Source organism: Ambystoma mexicanum, chromosome 1q (genome assembly GCF_040938575.1).
Source record: "Ambystoma mexicanum isolate Mex_15411 chromosome 1q, UKY_AmexF1_1, whole genome shotgun sequence".
Lineage (NCBI taxonomy): Eukaryota > Metazoa > Chordata > Amphibia > Caudata > Ambystomatidae > Ambystoma > Ambystoma mexicanum.
Window position 1 is genome coordinate 1,293,229,145 of NC_090922.1, and position 22,298 is coordinate 1,293,251,442.

General features: G+C 47.3%; 1 protein-coding gene across 1 annotated transcript in view; it reads left to right on the forward strand.

Moving 5' to 3' along the window:
- Positions 1-1,438: 1,438 nt before the first annotated feature.
- Positions 1,439-22,298, forward strand: part of PCSK9 (proprotein convertase subtilisin/kexin type 9) — a 269,930-nt gene continuing 249,070 nt past the window's right edge. The window contains exon 1 of the mRNA XM_069642116.1: positions 1,439-1,852. Coding sequence (XP_069498217.1) covers positions 1,661-1,852 — 192 coding nt within the window. The 5' untranslated portion in view covers positions 1,439-1,660. The remainder of the gene's footprint in view (positions 1,853-22,298) is intronic.

A 22,298-nucleotide genomic window follows, 5' to 3' on the forward strand; every position in this document is an offset into this window, starting at 1 on the left:
ACTCATCGAAATATAGAGGGGTAGTAAGGGGATAGGTGGTAGGGAGGGGATTGGGGTAGGGTTCAAAATATAGGGAGGAGGGATTTGGGGGACCCCCGAAATAAATAAAGCATTTGATGAAGTTTTTTCTGTAAATATTCCATTAAAAATACTCCCATGGCAAACGGACATAGAACCCATCAATTTCACTTTCTCATCGTTGTTTGTTTTCATGTGCTCTCTCGCCTCTACCTTTCATCTCTTATTTCACTATACACTGCATTGCGTTCACTACACTCACAATCCCAATTCCCCCTAACTGCCCCTCCTCCTTGTGCTTCCCTTCGTTTATGGGATCGTTCTCACTTCTTTCACCTAAACTCCCTCCATCCATCAAAACAGCTCTATTCCCTCCTTGCATCTTTTCTATACCCGCCTCAAAGCCCCTCTTCTTTCTTTGCTTTCTAACAGACCTCCTCAAACCCTGGACTACATCATTTGCATCATTGCATATACCGCTATGTTTAAATTATAACTCATGTTTATTTGACGACTTGTTAAATTCTCACTACCAATGTTTAGTTCTTTGACCTGGACAGCAATCGCTCCTGAGCTAGGTTGTAACCATAAAAATATATAATAATATTTGGGTCACGTAGGTCTGTCAAGGATATAGGTCATTCAAATAGTTAAAAGCATGACGACGAGGATGGGCGAAAGGTTAAGGACCTCCTCCTTTCTACCAGATACATTACACACTCATTGTGGGGCTAACACCCACTGAGGCCCCACACCAACCCAACATTATCACATAATTTCCTTTTCAATAAATTGCAAAGACAATTTTTACATTGGAAAAAACAGATCACTTTATTGGAGTCATCATAATGGACGAAACATTACAAAAGCACAGCATTTTCAAGCTCTTCACACGTGCTAGTTACAAGGAACAGGTAAACTGCGTGAGTTCCCATTCAGGGGTTGTTGTTCCTACATGTTGACAGTTTAGCCAGTCAATGGGTCTGTGTGTATAGAGAGAGTAACCGTTGGTCTTCAACTGCTAGACCTGAAGAGAATTGGGCAAGGTGGCAAACAATCCTGGAGTTTGACACAATCCTGGAGCTTGACAGACTGAACAGTTAGACAAAGAGAAAACACATGTGATATGGTTTCTGGGAAAAGGCTCTTTTGCGTTGGGTTCTTTTCTGACAGGCGACCGCTTGCTCAGGCGCTGGTTTCCCGCGCGGGCTCGCCCGCCCGCCCGCGTTGCGCCGAGCGGCGGCGAGGTGTTTCCCTTCACGGTGTAACTCGACGCCGCCGGGGAGGAAGAGGGGGAGAAACCTGATCTCCAGAGGGCCAGGAAACCCCGGTTTAGCCATAATGAGGCAGTGTCTTCCGATGGCACTAGTGTGGCGTGATCTCCGGCAGGCGTCACCCGCCCACGCCCAAATGTTTATTAAAACACGTGCATGTGGGAAAAGTTGTAAGTGCGCAGGGCCTCTCCTCCTTCGCACGCAGCGCATCTCTTCTACCCGCGACTGCAGCGCTGCTGTACCTCACGCCCCCTCATTACTCGCCCCCTTTCCTACGCCCTAATTGCTGGTCTCTACACCTGAGGCGGCCCCTGGACACCCTGCAGACTGACCGCAGGCCCCCGCGCCCACACCGGACCCCAGTGACCATGGAAGTGCGGCCGCTGCTCCTGGCTCTCTGCGCCCAGCTGCTCGCCCATTCCCCTGCCCTGGTCCAGGTGGCGGCGGCCGAGGAGGGCGACGACGATTACGAGATGGTCCTGGCCCTCACCATGGACGAGGAGAGCCCGGTCGAGGCCGGCAAAGAGGCGGACCCCAGCGCCTTCTTCTGGTCGAACAAGGCGAGTAACTTCACTCTTCCTTACTCTCTCACCTTACTCTCACCATTGCCAGGTGCAGTCCAAGTGCCCCTGAACTACAGGGAGTGTCCCCAATTACATAGCAATCTACACGTTTAGGGTGGTGTAGCTCCCCCAAAAAGACATACAAAAATGTTCTTTTTTTGTTATGTGGTTGGCTGACAGAATCATCCTTTCAAATACTTTATCTTACAAAATCCTATTTACAAGTACATTTGGTATCACTTACGACTATCACAAATATTGTTAAAAAAGACAAAAAATTGCCTAATTCATTGTGCAAGCAGACAACTAATCACAATTAAGATTGAAGACACAAAATAAGTGCTCATTTTGGCAACAGACAAGAGACTGCTTTCATCATGCAACAGGTAGACAGAAAGTCACTAGTAATCGACTTTTGAAGATCATTTTGATTGATTGTTTGATAGAACCATATCCAAGAACTTCACTAAGGCAATTTTGACCAACATTCTAGCCGAGGACATACACATTGATATTGCACAAAATCACCCATTGCCAACTATCGCCCCCAAAATTCCGTGCAGTATATTCACAGACCAAGAAATCTATTTTTTTGTGTGAAAACATATGGTTCGTGGTGTGTCATCGGTCCAATAGAGACTATTGTCCACGCGTGAGCTGGTTTCAGATATTTGATTTCGTCCAAGACAGGCCCTATTTGTCACCTAGCCACCAGAGCCACCATCAATTGTTGAATGCTGACCAATGCCAACACTTGTCAGTGCAACATAGAATTAGCAAATTAGGCACTCAATTAACTTGTGGTTCTTTCAAAGTCATAAAATAGTACCAACACTTTAAAAAAAATGTTGTCATTTATATATTCACTTTAACCAAAGCTCATCATAGTCCTGTTTGGTTTTGGAAGTTTGTATCACCCATGTGTAACTGTTACTCAACCTCAGGGTGATGAAAGGCTGACTCGGTGCTGCTGGAATCCTGCTTATTTTGAAAGTATAAGATGTGGAGCAGATGGCTGGCCAGAGTAATTGTTCTTTTTAGATTCGTCCTTGCTGGAGCAAATGCCGTTGGTATGGAAAGTGATATATGGCAGATGTATATGAACTCGCATTAGCCTTACTGATGGTCATTAGGTCATGTAGCTAAGCGCATCACATGTAACAGCGCCTCAATGCCCAAGGGCTGTTTGCGCGCTATATACATTTAAATAAATTAGTCCCTCTTGTTGAATATGTCTGGCATTGTTATTCCTGAAAGGTTATCTATCACCTTATGCCTGTGCCTTACTTTCCATTGATTACCTCTGCTGCCGCTTTAATGGGAAGAGTCCCATATGCCCAAGGCTCCACAGAACAGTGTTGTTTTTGTTGCTACTTTTTTATTTGACTTGTGTCCCGTTGTTTAAGTACTTTAATGATTGCTATCACTTGTAATGGTACACACTGTATGTTGCCCTTTTACTATCGTGGAATGTAGCCTACTGAGGAATTTGAGAATGCACTGCACATATAAATGCCAACATGTACAGGCTTTGCCAATGTTTGGATTGGGAGTCGCTACCCTCGCTTTTGCTGCACATAATATCCCCCACTCATCAAGGTCTGATTACATTGTCCTTGCACTTTGAGTTCAGGAAACCAGGCATTACCCACGCGATTTCCCCCCACACAGCGAGCCTGACCCTGTTTGATTGTGCAAAGCGGAAACAGGAGCTCTTGAGCAATCCAATTTCAGGTGGAAACGTTCCAAGCTAAATAATATTGATCTACCAGAGACACTCTGTTTTCTGACCCAGGTCTATAGATGGTATGTTCTGTTAAAGATGTTTACTTTTTTGGCCACAGTGAAGTAACACACATTTTGCCAGATAATATTTTAGGCAATTACGGTTTCAGGCAACGTATTGCAGCATTACGATTTGCAAAATATCCTCACAACCATAAAGGAAATTGGAGCTACTCCTGACATGTTTTTCGCCCCCGTTCTGACGCATCAGAGGAGCATAGCCCGGACCAGACATAAACAACGCACCTAGTGCAGATGGACACAAACAACTCTATGCGTAGGTTCTTGGTTACATTTATGGTAAATAACGAAACGAGCTTTGGGAGTGAGGCTCCTCATTAAGAGGAGGGTCTTAACAGTCACAGCAAAAGGCATCCATCAGGGCTTCTGTATTATGTCTGGCCAAAGTGTATATCACCATTACATAAGACAAATCTATGGGAAACAAGGTGTACAACGTTTCTGTTCTATGCTCTTTCCACTTGTCAATGCTGAAGTGAATCTCTGAAAATATATCTAGGGACACAAAGAAGGCTGTATTTAAAGATGTATCCGCATGGGGAGTCACATTATTACTGCTATTATTATTATTATTATTATTATTATCAGGGTATTTATTGAGCACCGACCTAGCTTCGGGAAGCAACAGAGCACTTTACAATCATAGGGGGAAGAACACAGTGAGGGAAGCAGAGAAGAAAGGATCAGGGAGGTAACAGGGGAGAGTTGGCAATTGACAGCATGGCGGAAGAAAGTGGGCAGCAGATTACCAGGTCTCAGGTGGGGTGGGCAATGTAGGGTATGTGGACCTGGGTCTTAAGGCAGAGCCATTCCTTGACGAGGAAGGTCTTGAGCTCTTTCCTGAACTGTAGACGTGATGGTACGAGTCTGATGTTGACGGGGAGGAGGTTCCAGAGTCTTTGAGCGTAGAAAGAGAAGGTCTGTCTTGTGGTACTTTCTTTCCTGCACTGTCGTAATTCAAGTCTGCACATTTTCTTACTTCTGGTCGATCGCAGGCCTCTGGAGATGCTGAGTTTGTCACTGAGGTAGCTTGGGGCCTTCTGGATGACAGCCCTGTATATGATGTAACATCATTTGAAGATGATACAGGCTTGCAGTGGGAGCCAGTGCAGTTCGATGAGGGTCGGGATGATGTGGTTGAATTTGCAGAGTCCTTTAATCAGTGTTGCTGCAGAAAGCAGGACACATTTCAGCGGTGCCTGGGTAGTCGCCGGAAGGCCTTCCAAAAGGGCATTGCCACCATCCAGGTGGGAGAGGACCAAGGCTTGGACAGCGGATTTGAAGTTGTTTTCTTAGATAACAGGCTTGATTTTCCACAGGAGAGAAAGTTGGTCCCAGGCTGTTTTTGTCTTCCTTGCTATGTGCTGTTTGAGGCTGAGGTGCCTGTCGATGTTGAAACCAAGGGACTTGGCACAAGGGGCCAGCTGGGGTGAGAATTCCTTAAGGTTCATAGCAGTGATCCTGCTCTGGATGTCACGGTGTTTGGTGTTTTTGGTCAGCAGTAGGAATTACGTCTTGGAGGGGTTGCGCTTTAGGTAAGCACTGGACATCTAGGACTGGAACAATTTGAGCCAGGCCTTGAGCCTGTGGATGTATTCGATGGATGGAGGATATCTTGGGATAGATCACATCGTCATATCTGATGGAAAGCGTTCCAAGAAACATCAAGAAAAGAAGACGGGGCTAGAGGTCTTTCAGAAGTTGGCAGTGAATTGGTCCACTGGAGGACTTGATGCCGTGGAAGTGACGCAGGAGTCTAGTGGCTGAATTGTCTGCGGTGAAATCAATAAATTGGAGGCTTTACCAAATTCACCAAATTGTACGATTTTGAGCAAACGCCCTTATTTCCAAGTGCGTCGTTTCCCTTTCCTACAAATAACAGAGGCACTCAGAACTCTCCATTTCACCCCCATCTTTTGGGCCAAATCTGCCTGCATTTCTACTGTCTCTGCTTTGATTCAACTAGGCCTTGATAATGCAAACTCCTTTTAATTGGGTCTACTGTAAATCTCTGCCATCTTCGGGTTCCCTAAAATTCAGCTGCCGGCTAGTTTTTGGACAATGCCATTTGGCGCACAACTCCCCATCTCAGATCTTTGCTTGCCAAACTACACTGGCTCCTGTTAAGCTGATGGTTAGAGCTCGTTCACAGTCTTACCAGTGTGATGGGGTTCTCCTGCCTAAAGTCAAGTACTACTCGCCTTCAGTCCGCCAGCCAGGTTCTTCAGGTTCTTTCTCTATTGCAGGGGCAATCCTTTTCTTCCCTAGTCCCCCCTCGAAACATCTCCCTGTTCTATACGTATTTCTCCATCTTTTTTTGTTTTTCGGCATAGACTCAAGATCTGGCGCACATTTATTGCCTTTATAACTTTATATTTCTCTAAGATATCTGCTCCTACAGGTCAGCGCCAAGAAACCCATTGTGGCGAACGAGCCCTTTATGAAATGAAATAGAAATAGTACAGAGAATTGTATTGTACATAACTACACTCCAATAGGTATGCACACAAAAACAAGGCAGAGACCTGCGCCAGCACTGGAGTGGCTGTGGACATTCTTACAATCAAGTGCACCACCTCCCCATCGCTACCTGGACTGTAGCGTTCCTCTGCCTTAGCTTTGGCCGCAGCTGTCAACAGCTTGCCCAGGTGAGGGTCATTCCTACTTCGGCAACTAACTTTTCTTTAACAAATCAGACCTGTGTGATTCAGTGTTGTTGGTCTCTTATATAATGCACATCCAGAAGTGCGCTGTCTCTTGGCGCGGAAGCATTACTTCTGGGCTCTCGTAAAGGCTTAGAGTCTGGAAAGCTGAGACTTTTTCGATTTGGAGACTTTTCCCGAGTGTCTAATGCCCAATGAGAGGGAGTTCCTTTACTAAAGACCCCAAACTTGAAAGGACAACACATACCTCGGTTAGACTCCCTCACTTAGGGTTTCTCAAACTTTTCATGCCTACGACCCTATTTTCCGTTTAGTAACCCAAACTGACACTGTCATAACCACCCTGTATCAATGTCCAACACTGAAATTCATTACTGCAACTCAGTAAATGTTTTGTACTATGACTCCCATGATCCCCCATCTTTATCTATGGTGGCTAGGATGCTGAGAGTTGTAGTCCAAAATACATTGCATGCCAAAGGTTGCAGACCTCTTTACTGCACCAAGTAACCCGATTATGCATTGTGCTGATCCCATTTGTGTTAAAACCCTGGGGTTTATGGAAACCGTAGAGTAGACGGGCTTCCCTTTTTGCTATTAAATTCGAATGTTTTTGAGTTGTTCAGATAGATGACTATTCTTGGTTTTATAGTGGCAGCTGGAAAACAATACATTTCTGACAACGGGTGCGAGCCAAATTATGTATTATATATAAGCACTGACTTGCCTTCAAATGAAACAATCTTGTCTTTACAAGACAAGATTAGTACGTGTGGATCGTGGGTCCTGAGCAAAATGACACAAGAAAAAGTGACAGTCAAGGGGAGAGGCTAACATGCTGGGACAAGAGGCCGTGTGTTAGGTATGTGAATGCATGACTTGCTAGTGAGCAAACTTTGAAAACAGTGTCCCATCTTGGCATGTTGGGGGGGCATGGGGCTGACTCCCAACTTGCAGGGAAACGTCGTAATAGTAAGAATACTTTTTTTTGTAACTTTTGAACTTTTTGAGGACACAGATTCCTTCTACTGTCCTGTGGCCATCTCTGGAACCGCTGCAATAGACATTTCGTGTTGCTGTCTTTTCAAACTTCTTTCCTGAATTAATCAGTTGATGCAGTATTCGACTGTCCGTTAGCTTTCACGTTGATGTCCATTTGCGTTCTGGTACTTGTAGGTTTGTATTTATAATGGGAAAGCAAATCTCAAATGACCGCATACAGAGAAACGAGGCCACTGCACATAAAACGTTTATAGATTGGTGCACGCTTATGGCATGGCAGGCAGCAAATCCACTCTCAACACCATTGCTCAGTGCCTACCTAGCCATCTGCTCATCAAACACACTGCCTCACTAGGACACAAATAGGTGCTTGCTAGCAATGAACGACCTCAGGGTAAAACAAGCATTGGCAATATTGACGAATCAACTTCCGGGGCACCAGTGGTCCAGGGACGATTACGGGTTCTAAACCATCAATCAGCCCCACACCTCTAGTACACCAGAAGGGATCCGCACAGATTGGAACATAAGTCAATTATGAACCTCCTTATAATATTTAGGTAACGTGGATGAAACGGCAGGCTTATCTTTGCAAGGTCGTGGGTCGTTGGTTCGTTTCAACACAGCGAAAATACAATTATTACTCAATGATAAAAGGGACTGTCCAGTCAAGGTTGGATACAAATATCTACTTTATAATTACTACAACAAACCGTTCTAGCACACTACAACATACAACCTACCCTGTAAAGGAACACAGAGGACAGACATTTCACGAAGGAAAGGGATGCACTCTGGATACTGACAGGAGGGTAGTTGGTAATGTAATCAGTCTTACTATTTAAGGTTATTTGGTTTCAGCACCAAGGGGCAAAGGGTCGTAGCTTTCTCTAGGGGCATTTGGAGAAGGACCAGGGTGGCAGAACCATAATGTACCTGGTGCTTAAGAAGTTCTTGATGCTCGACAGCTTCAAGGCGGTTCCAGGGCGCTTGGCAGCTCCTAAGACAGAGTTTGAGATGGGAGAAAGCTGCGGGTATCAGGCGACAGGCAGTTCGGCAAGCGAGGCTGGACGGATGACTGCAGGGTGACTTACACGGCGGCTCAGGGTCAAGAATTGTGGTCTCTGTGCTCGTTGGCGGCACGGGAATGCTTCATTGGCGGCTCGGGAATGCTGGTCGAGGCATCTCGGACGGCTCTGGTGACTGCGGCCTGACTACAGTCAGCGGTGCAGCCGGTTGTAGTTCGAGGACTCGACTGGCTCGTAAATGTCCTTATAAAATGGACGCTGGTTGATGCTTGTAGGGGCACTCATCCCAGCTACTTCACAGGGCTTGTGTCATCCTTTCAAGGCAGACGCCCCAAAACTTAGGAGAGTGTTTGCAGGCAACAACCTTGTCCTTTGTCCAGATACTCTCAGGCACTTTCCACCTAGGAAGCCTGCTGGCAGAACCTAGCAGGGCACACTGTGTGCTGGCCTGGTACTGGTTCTGGAGCTGCTGGACGGGTCCTCTGAGTCCGGTATCTCCCTCTGTTCCCTGGGAGATGTTTAGGGGAGGGATCTTACTTCTCTCTTGGGCCTACTGGCCTTCATTCACTGGCAGAAGATGTAAGGTAGACTGTGCTTTCAGCCCAGGTCCAAATGAGTCCTTCTTACTCCTTTCAAAGTCGTCGGATGATCTACTAAGTGAGGGGTTCAGTCCTCTTTTAAAGCCAAATGGGCCCCAGTGATTGGTGCATGCTAAGCCCACCTTAATAAACCAATCCTGGGTCCCACCAACAATCTTCTGTTATGCATGAGGTTAGGACCAGAGTACTCTGCAACAGGTAAGGCAAGGGGTGACAACAATACCTAAGTCCCACCCATCTTCCTGTCTGTTGGAGATCAAAGTGTCTCTCTGGTTAACTGAGCCCTCTGTGACTATTGATTAAAGCGCAGGTCTCCCTTGAAGTTTGTGCCGAGAGCAGACTTCCTGTCTCCCTCAATTCACATACTTCTCCCCTCTGAAAGGGGTCCGCTCTGCAGGCGTACCTACGGTAACTGATGGTCTTAGACATGCTATTCACTGTCTTTCGTACAGAGGGGTGGGAACTAGCTTCAAGTTGACACATTGCATACCAAAGGGCTGTTAGCCCACTTTCCTGTTGTCTGTCCGACAACCAAGCCCCTTCCAGGCTTGCCTCAATTATCTCTCATTAGTATGCATTGCCACCATCCGAACTAAACAATTGGAAAGCAGATCCATGGAGCCTTTGATATTTTAACTAGGCTGCCCATGGCCGGTGAAAGGAGCGCATTCCCCCTTCTTGCAATGCTTTCATGTACCCGTGGCTGTCACATTCCAGCTGAACATGACAGGGGAAGACAGCGCCTGTATGCTGTGTCCTCCCGGAGTACACGTGACTATTCGTTGCATGCGGTGAGCAGAGAAAATATGTGCAGAATGGCCTCTCACATTTTCGGAGGTTGAGCTCCCATCATTAATTTTCATTATCAAAAAATCAAAAAAGGCCCAGGCGAGCGCATCCTCCCCGTGCGGATGGTCGAATTCCACACAGCAATGCCAATAGTTTTGGCGTTTTCTGCTGTTCTTTGCATTTTGCATTTATAGGAACCAGGCTGCAAGGAGGAGAGTGGAAACCTTCAATTGGGCATGCAATAAGGGGTGCAGGTGTGCAATAGAATGTGAAGCGGAATAGAGCAGAAGAAGAAGCCATTGATGAAGCATGTCATCGATGATGGGCAAAAGGAACTATGAGCAAGAGACGCGTGTGTGAGTCGAAGGATGAGAAGGGATAGAGCGAAGGGGTAAGATGGGTGTGTGGGGGAATATGGGAGATAGGATGAGTCAGGTGGGCAGGGGAATAAAGGGTTTAGGGTGGTGGGCTAAAGAGAGGAGGTAGGATGGGTGGCGGTAGAGAGAGGGGATGGGTGGGTTGGTGGATGTAGAGAGTGGGTCGCGTGGGTAGGGGTAGAGTGAGTTGATAGGGTGGGTGCGGGTAGAGAGTTGGTAGGCTGGACGGATGGGGTAGAGAGAGTAAGGTTTGGGTGGGTGGGGGTAGAAAGAGTGGGGGCAGGGTGGATGGGTGGTGGAATACAAAGAGTGAGGGTATGGTAGGCACGATCAGAGAGAGAGGGGTAGGGAGGGTTGGAGTAGAGAGAGTGTGGATAGGGTGGGTTGGTTGGGGTAAAGCGAGTGGGGGTAGGGTGAGTGACTGGGGGTATAGAGAGTCGGGGAACGAGGGTGGTAGAGAGAGTGGGGGTAGGGTGAGTGAGGCTAGAGAGGGTTGGTAGGGTGAGTGTGGGTAGAGAGAGTTGGTAGGGTGGGTGGGGGCAGAGAGTTGGGTAGGGTGGGTGTAGAGAAAGCTAGGTAGGCTCTGGGGGTAGGGTGTGTGAGGGGGTATGGTGGGTGAGGGTTGGGTGGGGTTAGAAAGTGTGGTGGTGGGGTACAAAGAGTGGGGGTATGGTGGGTGAGGGAGAAAGAGTGGAGTATTGCGGGTGGGAGTAGAGAGAGTGGGGATAGGGTGGGTAAGTGGGGGCCATGGGGGTATAGAGAGTGGGGTTCTGGGGAAAAGAGGGTGGTAGAGAGAGTGGTGGTAGGTTTGGTGGGTGTGAGTAGAGAGAGTGAGGGTAAGGTGACTGGTTTGTAGAGAGAGTGCGGTTAGGGTACGTTGTTGTGGTAGGGTGTGGATAGAAAGGGTGGGGGTAGGGTGGGCGAGGGTAGAGAGAGTGTAGGGTGGGTGGGGGTAGATAGAGTGGGGATAGGATGGGTTGGGGTAGAAAGGGTAGGGGTAGGGTGCGTGGGTGTTGGTAGAGAGAGTGGGGCTAGGCTGTGTGGTTGTGTGGAGGTAGAGGGTGTGGGTAGAGAGAGTGGGGGTTGGGGGTGGGTTAGAGAGAGTGGAGTTGGTTAGGTGGATGGGGGTAGAGAGGGTGGGAGTAGGGTGGATGTGGTGAAGCGTGAGCATCGGTAGGGAGGTGTTTGGGGGTAGAGAGAGTGGAGATAGGGTGGGTGGGGGTAGAGATAGCTGGGGCAGGGTTGTTGGGGTTAGGAGAGTGGGGATAGGGTGGGTGGGATGTGTGATGAATCCTGCTGTGCACCACTGACCCCCAGCCTAAAGTCTCTTCCTATGTGGCTAGGAAAAGGCAGACGCTACCTGATCCTGACCCTGGGGTGGTATTCTGAGGGGGGATCACTTGGGAGGGGATGTCTGTTGGTTGAGGGGATGGCTCCGACATGGGAGATTTAGTAGTGTTCTCTTGACTATGAAGAAGAAACCCTAATCCCAGAGTTTCTAATGGCCTGCTGCCATTATTCAGAATCCTTTAATTGTGAGGTCTTAAAACCTACTTCTGTTAAACATCTTGAGCAGAATTTTATTTATCCTTCACATGTACATAACTCCTCTAAAACCCCTTTAACATCTAATGTTGATGATTGTTATGTAGATAAAATTGTGCAACAACAGAACTTAAAACACTATGGTAATCCTTTGAAGTTCAAATCCCAGAAAGATTTAAGCACTGGGACGAAGCAGAGGAGTAAAGAGTCAATGGGGATGAACAGTAGTGCCAATATTAACGTGCAGTCTAGTTGTTGTCCATCCAATCAACTCCGAGAGACATTTAAATCAGAGAAACACCTGTTGACGGGAGAAAGAGAAGGGGAAGTAGAAGCCAAATCGGGCTGCAGAATACGCAGAGCAGGAAGCAGAGCCTCAGGCAAAGACAGACGTGCAGGAGTGAACCCGGCTGAAGGGAAAAGGTGCTCCCGATGTGCCACTTTGCAATCTTATGTACCGGAGTGGTGGGAGAACCAACAGAGTCTGACGGGATCCGGAGGAGTGCAGCAAGGGAACTGGCAACCGCAGAAAGATTGTCCACGACGCTGTCAGACCGGAAAGCAGCTCTCGTATTGGCGAGGGACCACAAAGCCGGCAGAGGACCTGAAAAGGGGTTTGACAAAACCGTGCAGCACACGACGCATTCGCTTGAACCTATAGAGTGACACAAATGCTCTCATTTCAATATGAACACTGAGACAGATTATGACACAAAGAGTTTGTTTTTTGATAACCAGTTAGTGCTTAGAATCAGATGAAGATAGCCTTGAAAACGACAGAAGTTGAAACACGTGTTGGCTGACATCTTGAGCAATAAATAATTAGTTTATATTGTGTTTGCGGACATTTTGTGCAACCAATAATTAGTCACAATAGTATTTGATTGAATCTACATTTGACCATGTTCTGAATTCAATTAGCACCATTATTATTTAAGGGTAGAACGTGCTGAACGTGGCATAACCAATAAAGCAGTCTTGATTAATGAATTGGCAACTGAAAGTATTTCTGGCGCTGGCTCTGTGCCCCCCACCAATCAGTCTGGTGCCCTGGACAAAGTGGAACTCTCTCCACAATCACCACCTCTGACTCGCCACAGAAGTGTCTAAAGTTTTAGCACTTAGTGCTATAAGAAGGCAAAAGCTCCAGAAGGAATGTCTCCTGCTTACTAATCTCCTGCTCAGCAATAAAGCATGCAAGAGTGACGCCAGTCCCCTTTCCTCCAACTACACCCATTCACCGATAAAGGTGTTGGATCAATATGAAGGCCATGGGGATGCAACTGGGGCATCAACAGAGGTTAAGGAGCTTGATAAATCCAAAGCCTACTTGCATTTGGGCGCCCAGTCTATGTCAGCTCTGCCAAAAAACACAGGGGATGTGTCAGGTGAAGGGGCCACGGAAAGTAATGTGAGCAGGGTGGGTGTCTCCAAGACACCAGAACATTGGCTGCTTTTTTAAAGAATGTATGCAGTGGGATCTTGCTGCTTGTACTAACATTGAGGATGTTCATGCCTGGGTGGCCTCTATTGGTCCCACAATGCTTATCTCATATCCGTTAAACGTGCATAAGTCTGGACAAATGGAACCTAAAGGATCTGACAAGTCCTCTCAAACCCCCCACCCTCAGAGTGGGCTCCATCAAGGCTGCCAAATGAACTGTAGAGAGCCTATAAAGAGAGCCTTCCTATAAAGAACGGCGGTTGCAGGCTAAGGCAGTCCATCCTGGTCCGGAACTCGGGGGGTATAGCCCCGGTGGGGAATACCCCGAGTTCAGTTAAGCCTGCTTCATCCTCTGCGCCCTTAATAACCAAGGATATTCGACCAAAAAAATCAACAATGTCTAAAATTGTGGATCCCAAAAATATCCTAAAAATATTATCATCACAAATGTTGACAAGCCTAGGGAATTTGAATCTAGGGAGGCACTCAAGAATAAAATCCTATCGTGGCTCAATCAAAAAGTGGGCTCTAATTGTGTCAGAACTCAAGACTTGAAAGTCCCTTGGGGAATACAGCTAAACAATTGGTGTTCCACTGATAACACTGACTGTATTGTTATTGGATGTGGCCTAAGTAGCCTACCTTTGTTCTTGATCAGAATCACAAACCTGCAAACAAATTTCTCCTCTACTAAGTTAAGAATTGTCTTGAATTGACCCTGTCTATTTCCTATGGATGTTGCTGTATAACATATTTTGTTTTTATCTCTTCCTTAAAGGCTGTTTTACCTGTTTATGTATTATAGATTTTGTGCTCAGTTCCTGGGCAATTTCTTTTTTTGTAATTGTTTGTATGTCGGCGCTCTTAAGCCTCAGGATCAGTGGAGCGTGGTATAAATAAAAATCAAATCAAACACCCACCCTAACCCCACTCTCTACCCCCATGCACCCCTACTCTATCCACCCCCACCCTCTCTATACCCACTCTCCCTACCATCTCTACCTCACCAAGTCAAGCCCGCTGCCTGCTGCGACGCCTGCCTGGGGAAGCCTGAATGTGGCACGGCACGGACTACTTCCTGAAACCCACGCTGATAGATACCGCATTGCTGCTCCAAGCGCTGCTAGGCCTGGGGGTGGCGCAATCGGCACGCTGCCGCTCAGGAGCCTGACCTACCAGGAACTGACTCCGCAGGTAGACTGCCTATGTGCAGCAGATGAGGCCCCTGGCATCACCAGATGCGGCCTTGCCTGCACGCGTGCGGCTCTGTGCCCCTGAGATCTGTAATGAAACCCCACCTCTCGTGAATTAATAAAGTGAGGGCCCCAAGTGCACATGAAATGCTCCCAGTGAACCACTGAACCATGATGTACGCTGTTGTTATAAACTGTTTGCCACATGCCGATTATGCCTAAAATGGCCTTAAAACCTCATCCAAGACTCTCTTGGAGTCAGTCTTGGCGCCTTTGGCGCCAGGCTCATAACCATCACGAAGACCAACATTAGAATGGGACTATTTACTTGGGACTATTTAACTTGCGGGGGTTCAGCCAACATGGAGGCACACACATTGCTCAGTTACAAGGGACTGAGCTATGCGGTCTAGTCTTTTGGGTGTGGCAGGCCTGGGACTACTTTGGGTGTGGCAGGCCTAGGACTATTTTACCTGGACTACTTTACCCAAGACTATTTAAACCACACCCAGACAGCAGAACATGCTTTGTGTTATTCTGCTGTGGGCAGCGTAACACTCACTGTGTCCAGCTCTTTGATGCCAGTTTACCTGAAACCAAGGACCTGCAGAGAGAGAAAGAACGCTACGAAACGTACCTGGAACAGTATCCTGACTTCAATCCTTCGCTGACTTCAGTTCCACTCACCTGAAGGTACGAACTCCATCATCCGGCACCGTATGCATACTGGAATACCATAACCTGGAAAGAGGAGAAAGAAAGACAGCATTAGTAAGCGTTTACTCACGTTTCCTCCCGAATGAAGAAAGCCAAACATTTCTTATATGGGTAGTCATCTCCTGGTCAGTATCATTGCTGGAGCTCGGCGAGGAACATCGCAACCTGCAAGGAGGGAAAAGACACAGGTTAGCAATATAAAAGGCGAAACAGTGCCGCGCATCGCGCATTACTCAGTGAACAGCATTGCGCACACCGCGCTTTCGCCTACCGGCCTATGCTCATCTTCAAACTGCATGACAACACCAAAATACCTTTCCATACCTAAAAGGAAAGAAGCAAGACATTATTATTCGAACTAAACGGAACATAAGAACTGCATGTAAAGACTGTAAAGCAGCAAACCTACGGAGCCGCAGCAGGCCTGGGTTCCCACAGGGGGGCTTGCACCAGTGAAGTAACTTGGTCGCTGTTTGCCCCCAAATCTACGTGCCACTGCCACGAGGAGCAGGACAGAGAATCCACCTTTTACAATATTAAGGTGAGGAGAAGGCCCAAAGGGGAGGAAGGAGTTGAGGCCAAGGGAGGTGGGAAAACATAAAGAATCTGGTATTGAATCCAGCTATCCTATATTACAGAACCATCTTTAACCAAAGGCATTACCAAGGGACCGGGAGAGAGTTCGAGAGTGCAAATTATCCAACTAGGGCTGGGTGGCGTCCCCGTGGATAGCAGGTGAGCGTAACACCACCAGGGTGCTGCATGCACTACCGTCACCCACCAACGATTATGTATATAAGTGTAAATTGTAATGTTTTAATGAACCCTCTGTATATTGATGTCAGTTTAATTTGTCTGTACCCTTGGCATGGGAAGTTGTGAAAGCAGCGCTGCCCCCAAAGGTGCACGTGCAGTCATGTGTTTGTTCTGGGTAATCAAAGCACGTCACCCACCGGGACAGCTGCTGTGTGCACCTTTGTTAGGCAAAGTTTGAATGCACTACCCTCTTGCAACACTACAAACAACTATGACTACAGCTATAGGCAACCCAACCTTTGGTGTAAGCTTGTACTGCACAGTTTTGGTAGTGTGTTGAGCAGCCAGGCTTATCTCAAGAGGGGAAATGTGAGCTGTAGTGGAGTTACACAAAGATTCACAGTTACAGGTATTCAAATAAACTCTTACACTCAAGGTTTCTTGCATAAACAATAATGTATTCATCTTCAGAAGGGAGCAATAGAATAGTAACACACACATATACTTCAATACTGTACACTCTGAGTTTCTGGATCAGACAAGGCCCTTTTGGGATGTCCCACAAACACAATCTACACCCACAGGTGACTTCAGTAACGAGGGTGCTGGGGACCTTAATACCTTACTGTTGGCGTACAGAATACTCTTTAAAAAGTAAGTAAAAGGCAAACGTTATTAGTACACAAGAAATCCAAATAGTCATAAGCAGGGCAAATACTTTCAGATAGCTCTGAGAAGAGTCATTCAATTCAATAGGCTAAGCCAAAGTCAATGGGCCAAAGTCTTTGTATAGGATGCAGCACTTCAGGTAAGTAAATGGAAAAGTCTTTGCACAAGTTCTTAGTGGAGCGTGGTATAAATAAAAATCAAATCAAACACCCACCCTAACCCCACTCTCTACCCCCATGCACCCCTACTCTATCCACCCCCACCCTCTCTATACCCACTCTCCCTACCCCTACTATCTCTACCTCACCAAGTCAAGCCCGCTGCCTGCTGCGACGCCTGCCTGGGGAAGCCTGAATGTGGCACGGCACAGACTACTTCCTGAAACCCACGCTGATAGATACCGCATTGCTGCTCCAAGCGCTGCTAGGCCTGGAGGTGGCGCAATCGGCACGCTGCCGCTCAGGAGCCTGACCTACCAGGAACTGACTCCGCAGGTAGACTGCCAATGTGCAGCAGATGAGGCCCCTGGCATCACCAGGTGCGGCCTTGCATGTACGCGTGCGGCTCTGTGCCCCTGAGATCTGTAATGAAACCCCACCTCTCGTGAATTAATAAAGTGAGGGCCCCAAGTACACATGAAATGCTCCCAGTGAACCACTGAACCACTGAACCATGATGTACGCTGTTGTTTTAAACTGTTTGCCACATGCCGATTATGCCTAAAATGGCCTTAAAACCTCATCCAAGACTCTCTTGGAGTCAGTCTTGGCGCCTTTGGCGCCAGGCTCATAACCATCACGAAGACCAACATTAGAATGGGACTATTTACTTGGGACTATTTAACTTGCGGGGGTTCAGCCAACATGGAGGCACACACATTGCTCAGTTACAAGGGACTGAGCTATGCAGTCTAGTCTTTTGGGTGTGGCAGGCCTGGGACTACTGTGTTAGGCAAAGTTTGAATGCACTACCCTCTTGCAACACTACAAACAACTATGACTACAGGTATAGGCAACCCAACCTTTGGTATAAGATTGTACTACAAAGTTTTGGTAGTGTGTTGAGCAGCCAGGCTTATCTCAAGAGGGGAAATGTGAGCTGTAGTGGAGTTACACAGAGATTCACAGTTACATATATTCAAATAAACTCTTACACTCAAGGTTTCTTGCATAAACAATAATGTATTCATCTTCAGAAGGGAGCAATAGAATAGTAATACACAAATATACTTCAATACTGTACACTCGGGTTTCTGGATCAGACAAGGCCCTTTTGGGATGTCCCACAAACACAACCTACACCCACAGGTGACTTCAGTAACAAGGGTGCTGGGGACCTTAATACCTTACTGTTGGCGTACAGAATACTCTTTAAAAAGTAAGTAAAAGGCAAAAGTTATTAGTACACAAGAAATCCAAATAGTCATAAGCAGGGCAAATACTTTCAGATAGCTCTGAGAAGAGTCATTCAATTCAATAGGCTAAGCCAAAGTCAATGGGCCAAAGTCTTTGTATAGGATGCAGCACTTCAGGTAAGTAAATGGAAAGGTCTTTGCACAAGTTCTTAGGAGTCTTTGAGAGCAAGAAAAATCAAATGTAGGGCCACAAGCTGAGGCCACTAGACTTGCAGAAGTTAAAAGCACTTCCACAGTAAGAGGTACATTCTCTTAGACCCGTTTTACAGTACCTTAGTAAAGAAGAAAAAGATCCAGCTGTGGACTTCTGTTCCTGTACAGCTCAGCAGATCTTACTGTTCCGAGGTCTCAGTTGTGGGGACAAGAGGGAGGACGTCGGGGGACTCCTGCACTGTACTGGCACCGTCAAAGCTGGCAACCGGCAAACTTTACTTTCAGTGGCTGTTTCACATTTCAGATCCTTGCTGTACAGCAAATGGCAATAAGCGTGGTTCCTGGCTGTCGAGGTGGACTTTCGTCACATCTGAGGTCCCGCACTGAACTGTGGGGGGGTCAGGCTTGGTCGGTCCTGCTTCGTGGGAGTTCGGAGGATCTTCCAAAAGCTTTAGGCCATCTTACAAGCAACACACACAATCTGGTGTCCCCCTCCCAGACTCTACGGTTTCCTGTAGCACTCTGAGGAAATGCAACCAGCTCCGAGATGGGTGTCCATGTGGCTTACTTGGGAGTTGATTGGTCCTACCATCTCAAAGGGAGAAGTCATCCTTTGCAGGGCTTCTCTGTTGATGCGAACTTGGTGATTCGGACCTGTAGCAGGGCATCACCGGGCAAACCAACGGTCCAGGAGTTGCAGCAGCCGTCCTCTTCAAGCTCTTCTTCGGTTCCTTCGTCCAGTGGTCGACTCTGCCTGCCAAGCCAAGAGACTTGCATTTTATTCAGTTCTCTCCCATTCATTCCAGCCTAGCTGCCACTCACCCAGCAGGGTGGCTATCCTTCCCGGACAGTCAGCCAGCCAATCACCACAGTGCATTTGGGTCTCCTAGGAGACTAAGCACAGGGAGTATCGGGCACCTCCCTCACTTCCTGCCTGCCCCAGATGCTCTGGAGCCAGAGGCGGGTTTCACTCCTGAAGCCCGCCAAAGGTGAATGAACAAAGAGACCAAACCTGGTTTGGCGCGCAGAGAAAATTCGAGAAGGACCTTTCCGCAAAGAAATGGCGAAAAAAAGAAGACCGGGACCTGTTTTAACAAAGTAGGCTCAGGCGCCATCTTGAAAAACATGGCTCCCGCGATTTAACGTTACCGGAGCTGTGAACAGTTCGCGGTCGGGGTAAATCATGGTAGTTCATTGTAAAACCACTGCCACCAGCCATTCTGAGAGGAAAGGGTAACATTTGACTGTTACATCAGTAATATGACACAGGGGATACTAAGTAACCCCTCCAGCACTCTATTGTAAGATAGTGTGTGCTGGGTCTAGAAATGTACAGGACTAAGTGAAGTCAATTTCACTCCACTGTTCTGGGAAACAGTAGTTGGTGCCAGAGAAGGTATTTAAACCTTGGGAAATCTGAAAGACATACCTGTGTCACTGCACTGTGTGACACAATTGTAAAAGATGATTCCTATGGAGTTGGTTAGACTCCATAACCAAAAAGAAACACTGTGTATAACATCACAAAATACATGAGAGAGTGGAAAAAAAGGGTCTCACTCTCTCAAAATCCAGCAAGGTTGCTGGGGGTCTCTAAGGTAGAGGGAATTAGCACAATTCTGCCTAACAACCTGCATATAAATAATAAATACCGTTGGCCGGCTTCCTGGCCGCCATTTGCCTCCCAACTACCTGTCTATGCATCCATCACTGCGTCCCTGCAAACCAGCATACGCAATGGCCATGACAGGCCGCTCTGCCTCCCAGGGCACCTCACACCTTGGGGGCATACAGGCCGGCCCCCTTACAGTAGCCCAATATAACCCAACAAAACCCAACTAGCTCACATAATGGGGGTGGATGGGTAGGGTTAGAGAGAGCAGGAGTGGGGAGGAGGGGGTTAGAGAGAGTTGGGGATAGGGGATGGAGAGAGGACAAAAAACAGATCTGACGTAACCAGCAGTTTAAAAATAGCCCAATTGTCCTCAAAAATAGCCCAACATAGCCCCAACTGAAAACACTGCACAGCTGGGAAATGGAAAGCCAGGCATCCAACTTGTTTATTACAAAGCTGCTGTTTTGACCACATCTTGTTTGGGAGCTCCTGACTGGGTAGTATGGCAGAGGAGCTTGGTAAACGATTTTTTGTGAATTGGCAATTTCATTGCGTGGCATTGTTGGTTGCTATGCCAACCAGACATTCTCAATTCAGAGTCCCATTTCCATCTCTCGCTCTTCTTTCGTAACAATGGTTTTGGCAAATTTCGCCAAAACCAAAAGGTGGCACATCTGTTGTACATGTCCGTCTATGTTTCGTGGGACCCACGAGTTTGAATTTCCCCATACTGTCACCGAATTTCATAATTAAACCATTGTTACCGAATGGACTTCTCTAAGGTTGACCCTGTGACCCTGCTCGCAGCGGACAGCATTTGTATTTATTAATTATACCCACTGAGCACTGCCACTAATAGTTGCTAAAATGCTCAGAGCGTCCAGCGCGCTTATACAGAATAAAGAGACAGAGGCACAACCTGGGCATGACGGCGTCCCGCCATGAACCAGCCTTTGAATAAAAAGCTCAACCCTGCGCACGGACAACGCTTCGAACCCACGCCCCTGACTCGCGTCGTTCAGGACGTACACAGACACATGAACTCGATGCCCGAAGAAGGTTGTCTGCGCTGGGTGTGGCGGAGATGAGTGGGAAGGCTTTGCTGGGAGGTGACGGGGTGAGAGGCAGGAGGAGGAGCAGTGTGTTGTTGGATTTTGTGAGACAGACAGGGCGGTAGGAGGAGTTGTGAGTTTATGTGGGCTATGTGTTGATTGGTGGGTTGGTGCACATCATCCTATTGGATGGGGAAGTACCTGCGTGGGTCCGCCCACGCATTCAGTAATGAAGAAGAAGAAGATGCCCGAAGAAGCACACCCAGCCATAGTATTTGGTAATGAAGGCTGCCTTCCCAGGTATCCTGCCTCCAGTGACTGGAACCGGATTACAGAAACTCCCGTCATCCATTCCTCGGCAGTGATCAGTGGCGCAACATCATTGACCTGACCGGACTTCAGCCCCCCACCCCTCCGAAATGTTTGGCTTTGTTGACTCGACCTGAGTGACCTACAGGGCCGTGACCAGACAGTACAGGACACAGATGTTAAATGGCACCTGGACTTTTCTGTTAACAAAAGCCCTGCAATTACTAACTTAAAAGCATTTCACTGTTAGCACCTGCGTTCATAAGCATACATTTTTTGGCAATTGAAATCGTGATGTGGGATTAGTACTTGCATGCCAGGGGAGTGATTGGAAGGGTAGAGAGGGGACAGGAGTCTGCTCATTGTCACAGCAGTCCTTAAGTGGGTGCTTTTAGTAGAGAGTTAACTGCTTGTAACATTGAAGCATGCGAAGAGAGGATAGCACAGGGGCAACTTACTGGTCTTGGAAGCAAGACCACGCAGAGCAGCAGAGCTTTGAATCCCACGGAAACCCAACTCAGGTATTAAGCGCGTTATAAAAAGCCAATTAAATACATCAATAAAATAAACTGCCCTAGAATAGTCAGATTTGAATGTGTAAAGAAGTTAGATTTCCCCCACATAAATACGTTTCTCCCCCTACCATCTGTAAACATCGCGCATCTCGCAACACTTGAAGGGGTAGCTCCCAGCCCACAAATTTAAGTTTTCTATGCACCCCTGGCAGTGATCGAGTGTATTGTGTAAGTAAGGCCACAATGAAATAAACCATTGAGTGACATGTGGGATAATAAAAAATGATACCCTATTAGCACCCCAACGCGTGGAGCAGGATTTATGATTATGCAGGAATGGGGCACGGCGCTGCAGCCCCTCCCTCGCTGCTGGGGCAGGATGTGAGCAGTATCATCACCATCACTCCCATTGGGCCTTTTGATATGATGAAGGTTAGGATGCTGGGATATTAACTTTGTGGCCATATGAAAAACGTGATGCGATGAAGTACTTTTTGTTTCAGTACCTCACAGTACCTTGCACTTGTGACAGTCTAGTTCACTCCCAAGACTGCCAGCTAGTGACGTTGGTACACAGCTGCTACGGCTGCTTTAATGATTTTACTTCAGTCTCATGGTGAGAATCAGTGCTGGAAGTGGAAATTATTAACTGTGGGATTCCGCCAGCAATGGGGTCCGTGGACTTGGCGGAATGTTGGGGAGCACAGGAGATTTTTCTAAGGTCTTGCCACCTCCATAAATAAACATTTCTATTGCAGGAGATAAATTCATTTGTAACACCCGAAAAAGAACCCAAG